The sequence below is a fragment of the Dama dama genome, chromosome 27 (assembly GCF_033118175.1).
Source record: "Dama dama isolate Ldn47 chromosome 27, ASM3311817v1, whole genome shotgun sequence".
Classification (NCBI taxonomy): domain Eukaryota; kingdom Metazoa; phylum Chordata; class Mammalia; order Artiodactyla; family Cervidae; genus Dama; species Dama dama.
Window position 1 is genome coordinate 57967308 of NC_083707.1, and position 17379 is coordinate 57984686.

General features: G+C 47.2%; 1 protein-coding gene across 1 annotated transcript; it reads left to right on the plus strand.

Annotated features, from left to right (window-relative positions):
• The first annotated feature begins 4237 nt into the window (after positions 1 to 4237).
• On the plus strand, positions 4238 to 17161 carry GRP (gastrin releasing peptide). The gene is made up of 3 exons (XM_061130876.1): positions 4238 to 4483; positions 11198 to 11422; positions 16843 to 17161. Exons 1-3 carry the CDS (start codon positions 4345 to 4347, stop codon positions 16878 to 16880), a joined length of 402 nt encoding a protein of 133 aa, XP_060986859.1. The 5' UTR covers positions 4238 to 4344; the 3' UTR covers positions 16881 to 17161.
• The last annotated feature ends 218 nt before the right edge of the window (positions 17162 to 17379 follow it).

The window sequence follows — 17379 nt, forward strand, 5'->3', positions numbered from 1 at the left end:
ACTTTTACAATTCTGTTTGTTTCACCCTGTTAGCCATAAGATGTCTTAGATCCTGGAGGGTGGGCCAGACCTCCGGAGGCTCAAGAATTCCAAGACCCACTCCCTTTCTTATCTAAAGTACCACCTGCCTTGCTGTCCTTGCAGGCAGGTACAGAATCCGGACGGTGTCCAGGCAGGTTGGAAGTGGGTCAGAGGTCTGCTCTCCTGCTTCTGAAGCCTGAATAAGATTTCCTCCATTTTAATTTCCCTAAGAGCAAGTTATTTAACCCTCCTGTGCCTCCTCATCTATAATGTGTTAGTCACTCTGTCGTGTCTGACTTTTTGCAACCCCATGGACTGTAAACCACCAGGCTCCTCCGTCCATGGGATTCTCCAGGCAAGATTACTGGAGTGGGTTGCCATTTCCTTCTCCAGAGGATCCTCCTGACCCAGGGATCGAACCCAGGTCTCCTGCATTGCAGGCAGACTCTTCACCGAGTGAGCCATCAAGGAAGCCATTCGTCTATAAAACAGGACAAATAACATCCATGTCAGAGGACAGCTGTGAGGACCACACATCCACCCATGCACAATGCCTGGGACACGCTAGATGCTCAGTGAGGGCAGTCCTCCTTGGCAGATCAACATAGCACATGGCATTGGGTTAGGCAATGAGTGAGGAAATTACACCATCTCGACACTCACATCTAAGATAAAAATTAGCTTATCCTAATTAAAGTTCTCCATTATTATTAATTAAAACAGAGAAGCAGCTGCCCGTCAATGGAGACATGACCTCACTTGATCCTCCTAACGCCCTAGGGAGGGAGATGTTGCCAAATCAATGGAGAAACCGGGATGCAGATGCTAAGTCACTGGCCTGGGTCACACAGTAGGTCCTCAGTGGCAGAGGCAGAATTGGAACACATGTGCGTATAGGACACCAGTGCCTCCCTGCCAGCCCCTCCACCAGCTGCTTTTGCAGGCTGCTTCCTCGGCTTTGGACTGGACCTGGGGCTCTTGGGGCATCTTACTGCAGCAAGACCTGCCCTCAAAGCCTTCCTAGACACCAAGGTATAAATGACCAGTGACAGCAAAACTAGCCCCTACACGTTCAACAGAGACACCTGCCCCCTGAACCTAGACTCTCCTTAGGACAAAGTTAGAGATGCATGAGCTATCTTCCGTAATTCAAAAGGCCATTCATTTAGCCCTGATGAAGCTGCAAAGATGAACTAAGAGGCCATGTTTCACTGATGTAAGCTAGAATGACATCGACTCTCTAAGGTAATACTGGTAACTTCAACCTGATTAGAAACTGTGATGGACAGACAGTCCCTATGTCTTTGATGAGTGAAAATGAGATTGAAGCAATATGGCTTGTTTCACAGCAAAAAAAAAAAAAAAAAAATCAAAACCTAAACTTATGGAAGAGAATAATAATAACAAATGCCCTTAGTGAAGTCTGGGAGTCACTGAGCTAAAAAGAAACAGCAGAAGTCATGAGCTGTCAGGTATAAGCCTGTGTCTGAGCATCTGGGGAGGAGGGCCGTGGTGTGTGATGTTGGGGTGCCTGCCCTGCCTGCACCTTCTGTTTAGGGAACACTCTCCTGAGCAGAGCCCTGCCATGTCCGTCACCGCATGTCCTGACCCTGATAAGAGCACATCGGACATGGACCTGTGCTTAGTCAGTCATGTCTGACTCTGTGAGACCCCATGGACTGTAGCCCACCAGACTCCTCCGTCCGTGGGGTTCTCCAGGCAAGAACACTGGAGGGGGTTGCCATGCCCTCCTCCAGGGACTGAGCTGACCTGGGGAATGACCTGCATCTCCTGTGTCTCCTGATTGCAGAGGGATTCTTTACCTGCTGAACCATTGATGAAGTCCCGGACATTGTAGACTCCCTCATCTTTAAGCTGTTGGGTGATCTAGAATCCATGTAGTGTAGCTGGGTCAAAATAATGTGCTGGGCCCATCACGTTTCTCTCTTGGAAATCAAGAGTTGGGAAACAGAGATGGAGGCAGTTTCCAGTAGAGTTGGAAGACAGGAGGCCGGGAACCCAGCCCACCTACACACACATACAAAGCAAATGCCACTGAAATATCATGGCTGTTGGATACATCAGTCTTTTGTGGAAGTAGCTAAAGGGTTGAGATCCATTTAGAAAGATTAGATGAAATGTTCCCAAATGGGGAATTCAATGAAGGAGTACCCTAATTTGTGCCATGGTGATAAGAGGGTGCAACGCCCCACTAAGCCAAAGCAAGTGATGTATCCAAGCTGGAACCTGGGTGCAGAAAGCCTATAGACCAGGGGTTTAGAGCAAGAGCTGAAACAAATGGAGGAGCCCAGGTGCCTCTTGGCCTGTAAAAGACCTAAGAAAGAGTGGCCTGCCTGAATTAGCTCTTTTTGTAGAACCATTCCCACATTTTATTATATTTACAGTTGCTTTCCCTTGGTCTCAAAGTGGGAAAAACTTTATTAAAAGATTCTAAAATAATCTTGATTAAACTAAGGGGAAAGGATATTTTTCTATAGCTTAATCTGGAGAGAGAAAGGTTTAATGCCCCTCCGAAGGCACGGGGTTGCAGAAGGCATTTAGACGCGAGCATTTCTTAGGTTAGCTGTTCATTCATCACACAGTTGCTGGGCACCACTGTGTCCAGGCGCTTTGCAGGCCCGCAGGGGGACAAGACCACGTCCTTGTGTTCAGGCGAGCTCACCGCCAAGTGGGAGGCAGTGAACCTACAAATGGTCATCTGATGGTGGAACATTTGCTTCCTAATAAGCAGAGCCTGGGAGCCCAGCAGGATGGAGTCCAAACTGACGTGGGCTCCCCCCCCCCCCTTAATTTTCACTTGGGGGCATCCCTCAGGATCCTTTTCTATTGCCTGGCTAATAATAGTGCTCTTGAAATTAGTGCTTGTTTTAACCTTCTAGCCAGACACATACATGGAAATATTCTTCCAAGCTCAAGAACACTCAGTCATGCGACATGCACATGACTGAGACCTGAGACTGGCTCAGGTGCATTGGACCACCAGATAGAGAAGAATGTATGATTTCAACTTTAATTGGTACCAACAGCCAGTATTGACACGGAACACCAGCAGGGACCCACCAGCCGGTGATTCACCAGCACTTGGTGAGGAAGAGGCACCAGGATCGCAGCAACACCCCCAGCTCTGGCAGCCGCATCGTGGGCAACAGCATCCTCCCGGCTTCCAGTCACTGCGGCCTGGCTGTGGCGCCCACCTGCTTTGTATCCATGGCGCTGAGAATCTCTGGAGTTGAGCCGGCGGCCCTTCCTCATTTCCGAGAACAGGAGGCGCAGGGCAAAGACGCCCAGCTCTAGAGGAGTGTGTAGACAGCAATCGAGGGACAGTTTGAGCCTTCTGGTAGGCGCAGCCCAGGGAAACCGGAATAAAAGCTTCATCCGCTACGCGGACGCTGATGAAGGGAACCAGGAGGGTAGTAAAACTGTTGCTAGTTTCCATCACATTACAAGTCTTTCCCGCTCCAGCTTCCATTGCACCTCACGGGCAGGGACGGAAAACCCAGGTGGGGTGAGGGTATTTGCTGGAGGTGGCGAGTTAGGGGTGGGGTTAGGGGCGCTCTGCAGGAGGGAGGCAAAGGTCTGGAGGTTCGTGGGCTGGGACGCGAGGAGGGAGGTGGTCCCCAGAGCGGGAAAGGTTTGAGAATAAAAAGTGCTTTCCAAAAAAAAAAAAAAAATTGCCAAATAATAATAATAATAATAATAAAGTGCTTTGCAATTCGGGCTCCAATCCCCTCCAGCAAAGCCCGGCCTAAAAATATCCATCCTCCGTGCTCATCCCTCTCTGCAACCCTCGCTCTGCCGCGCCCCTCGCCCCTGGGGTCAGGCGGCCGCGTCCTTGCTCCCCCTTGCTGAATCCGAAGGCAGCTAGCCAGGAGGCGCCCTGGACGGGCTGGGAAAGGAGGGGTTCACTATATTGTGTTGGAGCGACCGCGTCGTGGGTGGAAAGGAGTCCAGTGTGGGGAGGCGGGCGGGTCTACGCGGGAAAGAGAGAGATGCGCCGGATACATCCCGCCTTTTCACCCCTGGGCGGGAAGATGGGTGGTTTTCGGAGACCGCGGGCCCAGCGCCCTGGCTCTCGCCACAGGGAGACGTCAGAGCGCTCTGGGCCGCGGCGGAGGAGCCCCCCACCTCCACCCCCCGCCCTCCCAGGCTTGCATATAAAGCCCCGGCGCGGCGGCGGCCGGAGCAGAGGCGGGCGGCGGCGGCGGCGCTCCTCCGAGCTACGAGTCCTCGGCTCGCCTCCGCGGGGGAACGCGCTCTCCGTCAAGCCTCGCCTCGGCGCTCCGGACGCTTCCCGTAGGGACCATGCGCGGCCGCGAGGTCCCGCTCGTCCTGCTGGCGCTGGTCCTCTGCCTAGTGTCCCGGGGATCGGCCGCCCCGGTGACGGCTGGCCGAGCAACCGCGCTGGCCAAGATGTACACGCGCGGCAACCACTGGGCGGTCGGTGAGTGTCCCGCGCGCTCGAGTCCCTGCGGGGCCAGCCGGCCGCCGGCTCGCGTCTCCGCATCTCCCGCCGTTCCTGCGGCTCGGCCTTGGGGGGCTGGGTTTGCTCTGACCTTTCGACCCAAACGCCCACCCTGCCCTTCAGCATCCAGGGAGGCCGTCGGTCCTTCCCGCTGTCTTCCCTTCTCCCCAGGACACCCACCCAGCACGCAGCGCTTCCAAATCCCAGAGATAACTCTCCGCGGCATCTCCCTGCACCACCCTTTATCCACCTAATCACAACCCTGTCTGGCACGAACAATTTCAGGGATCTGGGTCCCCAGGGCGTCCCGGAGCCCTGGTCCAGCCCGGTGTCTGCGCCTTTGCGCTTCACAAAGCCACAGGTGTGGGCCCGGGGCGCGGCGCCCACCCCGCCTTTCAGATCCGTTCAGCGCTTGAATCCCACCTCGGTTTGGGGCCCGCCTGAATTTCCTCAGTCTTTTTTTTTTTTTTTTTTTGCCTTGAAGCGATTTTCTTTTCTCTGCCCTTTTGCCTCTTTTCCCTCTTTCCATCCAGCAGGCTCTGCGCTCGGGGAATCACCCGGTCCCCACGCGGATCCCGTGTCTCTGTCCCCAGAGTCCTAATTTCCCCCGCCTCTCTCGCCCTCTAACCTCGCTCCTTCCCCCTGCCCCTCCGCCTGTAAGTCCGGCTCTCCCGGCTTGGAGATGTGCGGGTCCCGGCCTGGCACCGAGGCGGGTTGGGCGCCGGGCCGCGGAGCGCGCGCTCGCTGCCTTCCCCGGGCCGCCCGGAGCGACCCCGCCGCTTCGACATCACGCCGGAGCCCTCTGCCCTGCGGAGCAGAGGCTTTGGCAAACAATGCAAAGCGTTCGGCTTCCTCGGACACCTCCCCTCTACACCACAGCCAGCTACAATAACCCAGCATTTCCCCGGAAGCCAGTCGATCCCTGGAGAGATGTCAGGCGGCATGTTTCACGATTTCCTTAGTCATCTACTTAGGAGAGGTGGGAGGGTGTGTTGGAAAGATACCTGCTAATTCAACTCTTAGAGGCGTTACAGCATCTCTGTGTGAAGACTAGGGTGCGTTTATGGGGGCGGGGGGCGTGGAGTGTGAGGTTAGAACTTCAGATGCTCAGATCCGGTGCCTTGTGTAGGGTTCCCGCAGAGAAATGGAGAGCTCTGGGTTGCAATAGCATAGTTTTCATGACTACTTAAGGAATCATTTGCCAAGTCCTCAACCCCAGACAGGAAGGTATTTGTCATCTTTGAGGGACAGCGAAGCCCAGGAGCCGGGTATAGAAAGGAAAGATGGGGATGAGTGAAAAGCCCTGCACACCCAGAGAGAAGGAGTCTTGGAAGGTATTAAGGAAGCCAAACCTAGAATTGATACTGAACCAGCTGGGTGTGTTTGGGGGCTTCTGAAGAGCTCTGGTTCCACAGGCCCTTTATGTCTTAGTGCAGAAAAGAATTCAGGGAGAGGCAAAGAGATAGATAATAAGTGATTTATTATAAAAGGCTGCTTGTGAGGTTGACAAGTTGGCCAGTGAGAAATGCTGCACCTTAAGACCTTACGGGACTACGGTTTCATGATCAAAGGAAAAACAGGGAGGGGGAGAAGAGCTTCTTTGCTTTGAGTAGAGGGTCATGCTTCCACCATCAGCTCCTCCTCCAGGTTGGGGAGGGGAGTTCTGTGGTCCCTATGTGGTCAAACTAGGTCTACAAACTGTTGTTTTTTGTGTGTCCCCAGAGCATGCCCTAAGGACCATTAACTTACCGAGCTCACTGGCAGGATGTGGGTCTCATGCCACCATTGTTTTATTGTTTAGGGACACGTCTCATACTTCTGTTGTGTGGTTTTGTTGTAAGCAAGCCTGCTTGGTTTTGTCATTAAGCAAACCTGCTCTCTTGAGTAATTGTGAACTTCCAGGAGTCTCCCATATTTTTCCTACTTACAATCCCCTAGTAGGGTTAACTATTTAATTACCTATTTTGTCCCTTTAATCTGTCCCTATCAATACTGAAAAAGGGCTCCTGGGAGTTTAGATCAAGTGGTCATTGCCTAGTCTGGCCAGCAGCCAATGGGCTGAGAAGGTGGAAACCTCCAGATTTCTAGCCTCTTTTTCCTCATACATGTTTTTGTACTAAAAAGGTTCATCGTTAGGTAACCCTTGAAGGCCAAAAGCAGGACAAGAGAGCTAGCAGGAAAGCTAGAATTAAGTTGTTTCTTTTTAAAGGTTAATTTTGGGGACTTCCCTAGTGGTCCAGTGGTGACGACTCCATGCTCTCAACTTAGGAGTCCCGGGTCTGATCCCTGGTCAGGGAGCTAGATCCCATGTGTCGTAATTAAGGCCTGGTATAGCCAAATAAATACAAGTAAATAAATAAAAATAAAAATGCCCTTCTAATTTTTATTGGAGTATACTTGCTTTCCAAAGCCGCCTTAGTTTCTGCTGTGGACACAGTGAGTCAGCCGTGCGTATCCATTATCCGCTTCCTTTTGGAGCTCCGTCCTACTCAGGCCACCACGGTGCCTTAAGTGGAGTCCCCTGTGCTTCGCGGCCTGTTCTCGTCGTCGTCTATTTTGTGCACAATATCAGCAGTGTCTCTGTGTCCATCCCAAGCTCCCAGTTCCTCCTGCCCTCTCTTTCCCTCTTGGTATCCGTATATTTGTTCCCAGCTCCAAAGAGTACTGACCAGCGGCACCCCACATTGTCTTATTTTGTGTTTGCAAACACACTCATCTTCCTTTTTCAGAGTTGTGCAGAGTTGATGAAGGGAAAGAGGGAAGTGATGTAGAGAATCACATTTGAGTTGAAAGTGACTCAACTTTTCCTGCAGTGGCAAAGAAGTTTGCTTTGGGTGGATGTGCCCTCTATTGGCCTGCAAGCATTCACAAGCATGAATAACACGCTAGGTTTTAAACTGAGCTTTCTGCTCTAAGTAAATGCCTGTCCTCCTCAATCACTGAAGACATGCAGTTTGCTTTTAATTAAAGCAAACGAAAGCCACATACTGCTGACTGTGAAGAAGCTGTCAGCCCAAATTTGCAGGTTTGTTAAGTGATTTGCTTCTTCCAGCTGAGAGGAACGTGATGTGGCCGTGGAGAGGAAGTTAACAGACTAAAAACTTAACCAGTTCTTACCTGGCTTGATGTTCATGGAAATGTTTTGTGTGTGATGAAAATACAGGTCAGCACTAATACTGGGGCCTCTCCCCTCTGTGCCCTTGAAGTGTTTCTGGCCATGGTTCTGACTCTGATGTCGAGCGTGCCATGGAAGGTTCAACTCCAAACGCCAATGTCCCGCTGCAGAATGGTTTACATAATTGTGCTGCAGCAGTCACTGTGAAACACGGCTGAAGTATCACTCCCCCCGCCCCAAAAGAAAGAAAAACCAGCTCTTATACTTAACACTTTCTGTCTTAATAGATATTGTCTGAAGTTAGGATAATCTTCAAGTTTGCAGTTCAAGAAAATTCTTTTCTCTTGCAAAACTGCTATTTTAGTGATATTTTTAAGTGATAAAAAAGGATAAAACCCACCTCCCCACCCCCAGTGAGGGTTTATTTTTTTTTAGTGCCTGTCTTTTGTCTCTGCTGAGATCTCCATTAATGTGATATGGACACATAACAAATGATGATGGGAGAAGAGATGGAAGTGGGCATATCATCCATGTTGTCATGGAGACGATTATTTGGTTGACGGTCACTAGCTAAGTAGTGCATTAGGATCCAGGGGATGTGTGCTTCCCTGGGATGTTATGGGTGATGCACTTTCCTTAGAAAAGGAGAAAAGTCTATGGTCTAGGGAAGGGAGTCTGAACACCCAGCCACCAAAATGGCAAATACTGAAATTCAGTACAAGGTCCCAGTAGCTGTGTGTAGCTATGTGCTAGGCTCACCGTGTCCGACTCTTTGCGACCCCATGAACTGTAGCCCGCCAGGCTCCTCTGTCCAGGAGATTTCCCAGGCAAGAATATTGAAGTGGGTTGCCATTTCCTCCTCCCCCACGGCCCAGGGATCGAACCTGAATCTCCTGTGTGTCCTGCATCGGCAGGCGGATTGTTTACCACTGAGCCACCCAGGAAGCCCCCAAAGTCCCAAGAGTCTACGTTAAATCACCCAAAGAATGGAGGCCTGCTTTAGCCTTCCATTTTAGAAAAGTCACAAAATTATTCAAGCATGACAAAAACAAAGTCCTTCTTTGTAAAAACATCTCCATTGTCCCTCCGCTTCAGTGCCAATAATGCCTTTCTCATTTCCAGGATCCTAACTAGATGACAGGCAATGACCAAGAGCAAGAGCCACGAGGTCATTATTGGGAGCATCAGATTCTAACCCTGCTTTCCCATTATCATGATTCAATTTCCTCCATATTAATAAAGCCAAGTGACTTGCTACTTCCTGGGAAGTTGTGCAACATGATCGTTTAGATGGCTGAAGGCAAGGTTATTTAGTGCATGTCCGGACATCAAGGTCACCCAGCAGATAAGTGGGGAGCCAGCCTTTCAAGACTCCAATCCCTCACTTGGGACAGTGTCCTCAATCGAGTCTTAAAATTGTGTGAAGCGTCAGGCCCTAAGCGACTTGGCAAAGCTCACACTATAATGCAGGAAAACCTCATTTTTAGGCTTCCCAATGTGCACAGAATCAATTTTTCTGAGTTACATAATGAGTCATGACATAGTGATATATGATCACCATTCCTTTTGATGACATTAGAAAGCCTTTTGTAAACTTTATCCTTATTTCCAAGCCCCACAATGATTTCTAACTGCCTTCTATTCTTAGGAAGTTCAAAGACACTTGAAAAGCAGTATAATACCGTAGAGTCGGGACTGCAAGCTGATTTTAATCCCAGAATCTTTACTTGTACATGTGTGACCTTTGGCAAGCCTCATTTTCATCAAACTGATTGGGGTGTGGGTCAAATGAAATAGTCTGAATTTAAACATCCTGTGGACTGTAAGTCACACACACAAACAATGAAGTCAAGGTCTGGGCTTCTTTCTTGGTAGACAGAGCTGTTAGGAAGGAGCCTCCTTCCATTTCAAGTGGTCTCGGGGTCTGTCAATACCTTTTTCACGGTCTTTGCCTTACATACTTCTAATGCCAGTCAACACTAAAGCCACAAAGAGCTCTTTCCTTGTGAACTTTAAATCAAATGCACCATAGTTTTATTAATGTGAGAAATTAAGTGTTCTGCAACTCAATTACACAGACTTCCCTGGTCACTCACTGGTAAAGAATCTACCTGCAATGCAGATTAGAGTTTGATCCCTGGGTCAGGAAGATCCCCTGGAGAAGGAAATGGCAACCCAGTATCCTTGCCAGGGAAATCCCATGGACAGAGGAGCCTGGGGGCTACAGTCCATGGGGTTGCAAAAGAGTTGGACACAGCTTAGCAATTAAACAACAACAAAATCCAATTACAGAGAAATGAGGAAAATCAACCGAAGAAAGTAAATAAGATACCGTGAGTATATTTAAGCCATGGGCTAAAGTGTTAGGAATGCAGTCGTTAAATTTTATACCCCTTCTGATCCTATGGCTAACCCCATTTGCGTACATGAATTTTTATGTTTTTAGTGGTTTGGCCTCTTGCATAGCAACTTTTATTTGTTTTTTGTGGCAAATGCTCGTCTCTGGAGCGACTGATAGACTTTTGTGACCATTTTAACCTCCTAGAGAAAAATCTTGCATCTTGGTGGCTGAAATGCATTGGCCAGAACTTGTCTTCAACTTATTTTTCATTACAAACTGTAATTTCTAGGTGCAATTTTAGGTTCAGTCTCAGCTAAAATTCTAAGGAAGCTTAAATGAAAAATTCCTTTGGTACAGATAAGAGGAAAGCAACACCTTTTTAATCACACAAAGAAGAGCATGGAGACTTTTCTTTTCAGGAGAAATTCAAAATTGACTGGGGAAGATGTTCAAATGCCATCCTTTAGCTGGGAATAGAATTCTACGCAGGCAGAACTGGTGATAGAATTTTAGATATGAAAAAAAAAAGAATTTTAGATATGGAAGTTTCCTTTGATGTCATGTGACCCAACACGTTCATTTATGGTTGATAAAATTGAAGGCTGGGGTGCTATATGACTTGAGAGAGGTCACCAGGCTAGTGAGCAGAGGGACCAGACCCAGGGCTCCTGAGTTGCGGTTCTGAATTCTGTCCATTCATTAGGGATTTTGAGCTGGGAGCAAAATCTGTCAGTTGTTTACAAACTAACTCCTCCTCCTAATAAAGTGCAATTTATGTTGCATTTAGGAGGAAGATGCACAAACGCAGTTGGTGCCTTTTTTAATATCTTGTTCATTCATTCCCCTGGGTTAAATTAGTGGCATGCTGTTTTTGGTTTTGTTGGTTTTTTTTTTTTTTTTGAACCAGAGTATATGCTTATTTTATTTTTTACGAATGTGTCATTGAACATCCTTTTTTAAAATTGGGGTATAAGTGACATCCAATGTTACGTAAGTTACACGTGTACGAGATAGTGATTCATAATTTTAAAGGTTAGACTTCATTTCCAGTTATTATAAAATACTGGCTCTGTATGGTTCCTGCTTTTGCTCCTGCTGCTGCTAAGTTGCCTCAGTCGTGTCCGACTCTTTGTGACCCCATGGACTGTAGCCCCCCAGCCTCCTCTGTCCCTGGGATTCTCCAGGCAAGAACACTGGAGTGGGGTGCCATTTCCTTCTCCATTCTGCTTTTGAACAGGACACTTAATGGGAAAAAAAAGAGCAGATTCCCCACAACTTCAGGAGGAGGAGAGCCTGAAGGAACAGCTGAGGGAGTACGTCCAGTGGGAAGAAGCAACAAAGACCTTGCTAAGCCTCCTACAAGCAAAGGCGGCCCAAGGCCACCAGCCACCTCCACAGGAGCCCCTGAGCTTTCACCAGCCTGCCTGGGATTCAGAGGACATCAGCAACTTCAGAGACACAGGTTCGAGACTCAAGAGTACAGTGAACATACCGGGAAGGTGGAGGTCGGGAGAGGTGGGCTGGGGCGGGAGTGGAAGGCGCGTGGGGAAGTTGGAAGGAGGGGAAGTCTTTGCGCGGGGAAGGACAAAGCTGCTCCTCACAGCGGCTCCTGCAGGCTGACGCTGTACACACTCAGAGGACGCGTGGCCGGTCCCCACGCTAGCTTTTCTTTCCGACGTCATCAATCATCTTTCCCCCTAACACATCGAACTCCTGTTTAGGAGTTTTGGTAGCAATTGTGCATTGGTAGGGTTTTTTTTTTTTTTTTTTTAGCAATTGTGCATTGGTAGGGTTTTGTAATCTACCACATCCTTCCCCAATATTTTGATCATGAGGCCGTAGATTATTTGAGCTGATTCTTGTGGAACTCTAGATATGTTTATTCATGTGTATACATTCTAAAGATTCATTTATTTGGCTGCGCTGGGTCTGAGCTGCAGCACACAGGATCTTCGATCTTCATTGCAGATCTCTTTAGTTGCAGCATGTAGGATCTCTAGGTGCAGCACGTGAACTTTTAGTCTTGGCATGGGGGTCCTAGTTCCCTGACCAGGGATCAAACTCTCGTCCCATGCATTTGAAGGCGGGTTCTTAACCCCTAGGCCACCAAGGAAGTCCCAAGATATGTTTACTTTTTGATGAACACTAGTGGAAGAGCCTTTTGCAAGAGAGCAGTCTCGTTTGCTACTTCAGATGCAAGCTCGTACCCCTTCATATTTGTTCCAAATTTACCTAGTTTGAGTCTCATCTGAATATTTTAAAACTTGGTGAAAATATCTCAGGTCAACTAATTCATTCTGTATGTGATTTTACAGAGGACAGAGGAAAAGATTTATACCAAATTGGCACTGTTAGGTACAAAGACAGTAAACAAGATGAAAGAGAAAATAAAATTTATAGGAAGAAAGCAGGGCAACTGAAAATGAGATGTCTTGCTAACTTTTAAGAAGTTTCCATGAAATTTGTGACAAAAGGCAAAAATAATCATTGAAATCCTAATCATAATAGCCAAACTAACACAACATTGTAAATAAACTATACTCCAATAAAAAATTAATTAAAAAGGATAATAACCACTAGTGTTAGTAAGTATTTTCCATAATCCAAGTACTGGGTAGCAGAGCTTACCTCTACCCTTTTCCTCGAGTGGATGCTCACAGCAGTCTTAGGAGGAAGATTCAGGAAGGTTCTCTTCCTCTCTCCATTTTAAAGGTGAGGATACTTGGAGACCAGCCATGTAGCCTTTCATGGGAGAAGCCAGTGCGGTCTGCCTTGGACAGTCTGCCGCCATTCGAGGAGAGGCATGGTCCTGCTGATCCTAGAAATGAAGGGTTCGGGGGGCAGTGGCAGCCTTCCCTCTTGCTGCTTCTGGTGACAATAACGCCGAGCTCCCCCCGCAGACCTTGGGGAGCTCTCGCGGTGGCCGCCCCTGACTGGAGGCCCCTCGGTAGAGGCTCCGGGCTGGCGTGGCCAGGCCTTGGCTGGCCTCTCACGGCCTTTCTGCGCCAGTCTATTGTGGGTTCTCTGTTCTAAATGCAAACAAAAAAAGGTTATTTGTTGCATTAAGCACCTAGAGAGGAAGTCTCTTCTAAAGCCTTTATTCAGAAAGAAAATCTGGATTACATCAACCGATACAGAAATAAGTACCAACTTTGTGCAGAGCCCCGAGGGCCTGAGTCTCTGGTCCACACCGGTGTTATATAAGCTCCCGTGTCTGCTAATGAATCACGTGGCTCTGGGGGTTTTGGGGATTTGTGATTGACTTCTTGGGCCCTGGCTGGCCTGGGGCTATTCTTGGTCAAGTGCTTTGCTTCCCGTGGGTGGATATCCAATAGCAGGGCCTTCTCCGTGGTCAGAAGACTAACCGTGATCACCACGGTAAAACCCTCCAAAATAGCAAACACTGAAATGGACTTACCCTCACAGAGCATTCATAGAATACCACCCCGGCTTCCCAGGGGTCTTAGTGGTAAAGAAGCCGCCTGCCAATGCAGGAGACCCAGGAGACTTGGCTTTGATCCCTGGGTTGGGAAGAGCCCCTGGAGAAGGAAATGGCAGCCCACTCCAGTATTCTTGCCTGGAGAATCCCATGGACAGAGGAGCCTGGCAGGCTATACAGTCCATGGGGTCACACAGAGCCGGCCACGACTGAGCACACGGGCAGACACACCACATCCTCCCATGTTATTAATCCACAGTGCTTCATTTTGACTCAAGCAACAACATCCGCTTGAGTTGCTTTATTCCCCCAAACCTAGCTCTGCATAACTCTGGAATGTTTGGAAAAGTGCAACTCCTCCCTCAAGGATCAAAGTTTTTGGGCCATCTTCAGAAGGACATTCTGTAAACTTCAAAAGCAATTGCAAAAGAATAGCTCCAAAAAGGTCTTTGAGTGGCATAACTTTACGATGGATTGGGTGGGCAGTTACAGAGAGTGACTGTTTTAAGGGGACAATATTTATCAATATGCAGTGTGAGCTGAAAAAGTCATCTTTTTCTAATCAGGCCCTGCTTTTCTATTACATCTCTCTATGCTTCGTTTCGTTCCTCTTTTTACAGTTTCAGAAAGCCCATCTCATTTAATTCCACCTCAGATTGAATAATTAGCTATTGCACACACTGGTCCCATTCTTTTGGATATATTTCCCAGCAGCATGAAAGACAAATTCAACAGTTAGTCTTTGCAGAGACCAAAACAGTTGATCACTTCTCTTGCTTTAGAAACTCCACCTCAATGAAAGTATGTTGATAAAAAAATTGATAACATCCTACAATTATCTTACACAGAGGAAGTACCAAGAGAATCATTTTATTAGAAATTCTTATATCTCTCAGTGTTAGAAAGATGTTTAACAATTCAGCCAAGCATTATCAGAATTAACAGCAGGACTTTTCTTAAAATTAAAAACTATCCACATGCTCCCCTCTCCCATTTTAGGAATAAAGCATCAAGTCCTGTTGCCAAACCTCCCAGACCTGTAGTTGAAACTGAGCATCTTCTTATGTTTCATGACAAAGATATTTACTTGATTTAGGAAAAGATTTGTATAAAGCACACTGAACCTAGAACAGTATATCATGACCAACAGGATCCAGAACTTTATTAGCAATTATGGCCAGTAATTTTTCAAGGTTAAACCTATATCTTTTAACTCTTCCCTTCTCACAAAAGTTAATGGAATTTTTACCCTATGGTTTCTATAACATGAAAGTGTTCAGCTCAGCCCCAGAATCTAATCCATAATCCTGGAGGTGGCTGTGGTTTGTCCTGAGTTTCAGTGAATGTTGAGGTTGGTCTTTGGGTTCCTTTTGTAATCTGGACCCAGTTCATTGGGTTTTTTTCTTCTTCTTCTTCTTTTTTCAGCCTAGCATTTTTTCTCTTATTTGGTTGACATGGGAGAAGGGACATGGAGAATGAATTGCAAGGAGTGTTTATGGAAAGAAAGTAAACATACAAATTTGCCCTCACTTAAAATTGTTTTTTAAGTCAGTACTATTTTAATTTAGTTTGGCCTCACCATGAGGCATGCAGGATCTTAGTTCCTGGACCAGGGATGGAACTTGTACCCCCTGCATTCCAAGTGCAGAGTCCTAACCACTGCGCCACCAGGGAAGTCCCTGCCCTCACCTTTAAGGGATTGCTCTGACTGTTCCATCAGATCAGCAAAGGGAATAACTTAATTTATTAATATGTGAAATGCTCTAAAGGTAGCCAGATATCGTAAAAACAACATACAATTGAGAATAACTAAAAAGCTTCTGATTACCCTGACCATTTATATGAAGGAGCAGAGAGGAGCCGGCCCCCACCTCAAGTATAGTTCCTTCCCACCCCTAACCATGGACGCTTCTCCTGCCCTCGGTTACACAATTTGTCTTTTATTGTCACTTTACTTCCATACTCTTGAGCCAAACTCTCAGATTCAATATTCTGAGCCAACACCGGGGACTTCCATGCGGCTTGACCTCGGCTGACCCCGTGTGTGTGTGTATGGCTGCATCTTCAGGCAGGCTGGTGACCCTGAATAGTGCAACCTGGCCTCCTGGAGGAAAGCAAAGCTAATTGGCCTGTGTGGGAATTGAACCCCAGGCCCTGGCTTCATTATCACCTGGTCAAAACAATCGAGCCACTGAGCAGGTAATAACTGACCTGAGAATCTCAGTAATTCCTTTATTAGGAACAAATGGCTGGTCTGGATGCTGGGGAACCTGAATTGCCGGAGAATCTGGGAAGGTGTAATAAGCTCTCGTCTGGATGAAAAGTGTTTTCTCATCTCAGTGGGTAAAGAGTGCTGCATGGGAACAAAACAAGTGGTTTAAAAATCAAAGCTACTCATCCTTTCTTCAGTCTTAGCTAATTTGAACAGAAGCCACAACAAGCCAGCCACCAGCAATGTAGAACTGGCAGAAACCCACATTAGCTCCTCTTCCCAAGTTGCCCACACGACTGCCATTTACGGTCGTGGGTTTATAATGTGTAATTGTGTAATTCATGAGCTAGCTTTGACTTGTGGAAGGAGGCTCTGCCAGAGAAGCAAAGTAGCAATTAAGATTCCACATTCTCTAGCAATTCCCCCATCCGGCTGCCACTTTAGTAGCAAATTCCTGGAAATAATACATTTACATTTCCAATGTTAGTCAAACTATACCTGTGTAAATGCACTTATTGGGAAACAGAGACAGAGTGACAAAGAGATGGGACTTGTAGTTGCCAAGGGTGGGAGGGGGTGGGGGACGGATGAATTGGGCGTCTGGGATTCGCAGAGGCAGTAAATTGTTCCACACGGAGCAGATGAACACAGGTGTATGGCACAGGGAACTGTATTCGATATCCTGTGAGAAACTATAATGGAAGAGAACAGGAAAAAAGAATGCATATATATGTGTAACTGGATCACTTTGCTAGAGTGCAGAAATTAACGCATTATAAATCAATTACGTTTCAATAAGATACATTTTTAAGAAAAGTTTCCTTAAAACTTTGTGAATATGCAGAAAACTTTGTGAAAATATATATGTGACTACATCTGTGTAGTCACATCAGGGCATAAAGTAAGCTAATATTACAAAAACACCTGAAAATATAGTGGCTTCCCAAAAAGAGGACGTTAATTTCCCTCTCGGGGGACAGCTGTGGTTCTAAGGATTAATGTGTTCAGAGTCACCTGGAGGTCTTGTGAGATCACAGATCACTGGGTCCCATTCCCAGTATTTCCAGTTCAGTAGGTCTGGGGTAGACCCAGGAATCTGCCTTTCTACCAAGCTCCCAAGTGATGGTTTGTTGGGAATGGATTTACTTTCTAGCATTAGACTTCAGCATCACTAACTCCGTCTGCTTAACTCTTTCTAATATTTTTTAACTTGGTGGACTCTTCATTGCAGGTTCTCAGCATGAAGGAATGAACCCCCAGCTGAACTGACAATGACGATAGCCGCCTCCCTCAAAGAAGCAAAACAAAACCCTTAAGAAACTGCGTTCTATGGGCATCAGTTCTACTGGATCATCAACAAATTTCCTTTGTGCAAAATACTTAATTATTCTTGTACCTTTCAACTTTGACTAAAGTCATGATTTTCAAGCAGCATCTTCTGGTTTGAACTTGTTTGCTGTGAAAAATTGTCCGTAAAGAGTCTTCTAATTAATGTTCTTTACATCTAGGCTATTAGATTCCAGTCCCCAACCTGTTATCATTCACAATAAAAGCTTAAACACATTGTCCAAAGGGCAGGCAGTTCTCTTATTTCAGTTCCAGATAAGAGGCAGTGATTAGCACTGAGACTAACAAACAGCCTGGGACTTCCCAGTGGTTGACTCCACGCTCCCATGCAGGGAGCGTGGGTTCGATCCCTGGTTGGGGAACTAAGGCCCCATGTGCTGCAGGGCGCAAACACACACACAAACCCCAGAAAACAACAGCA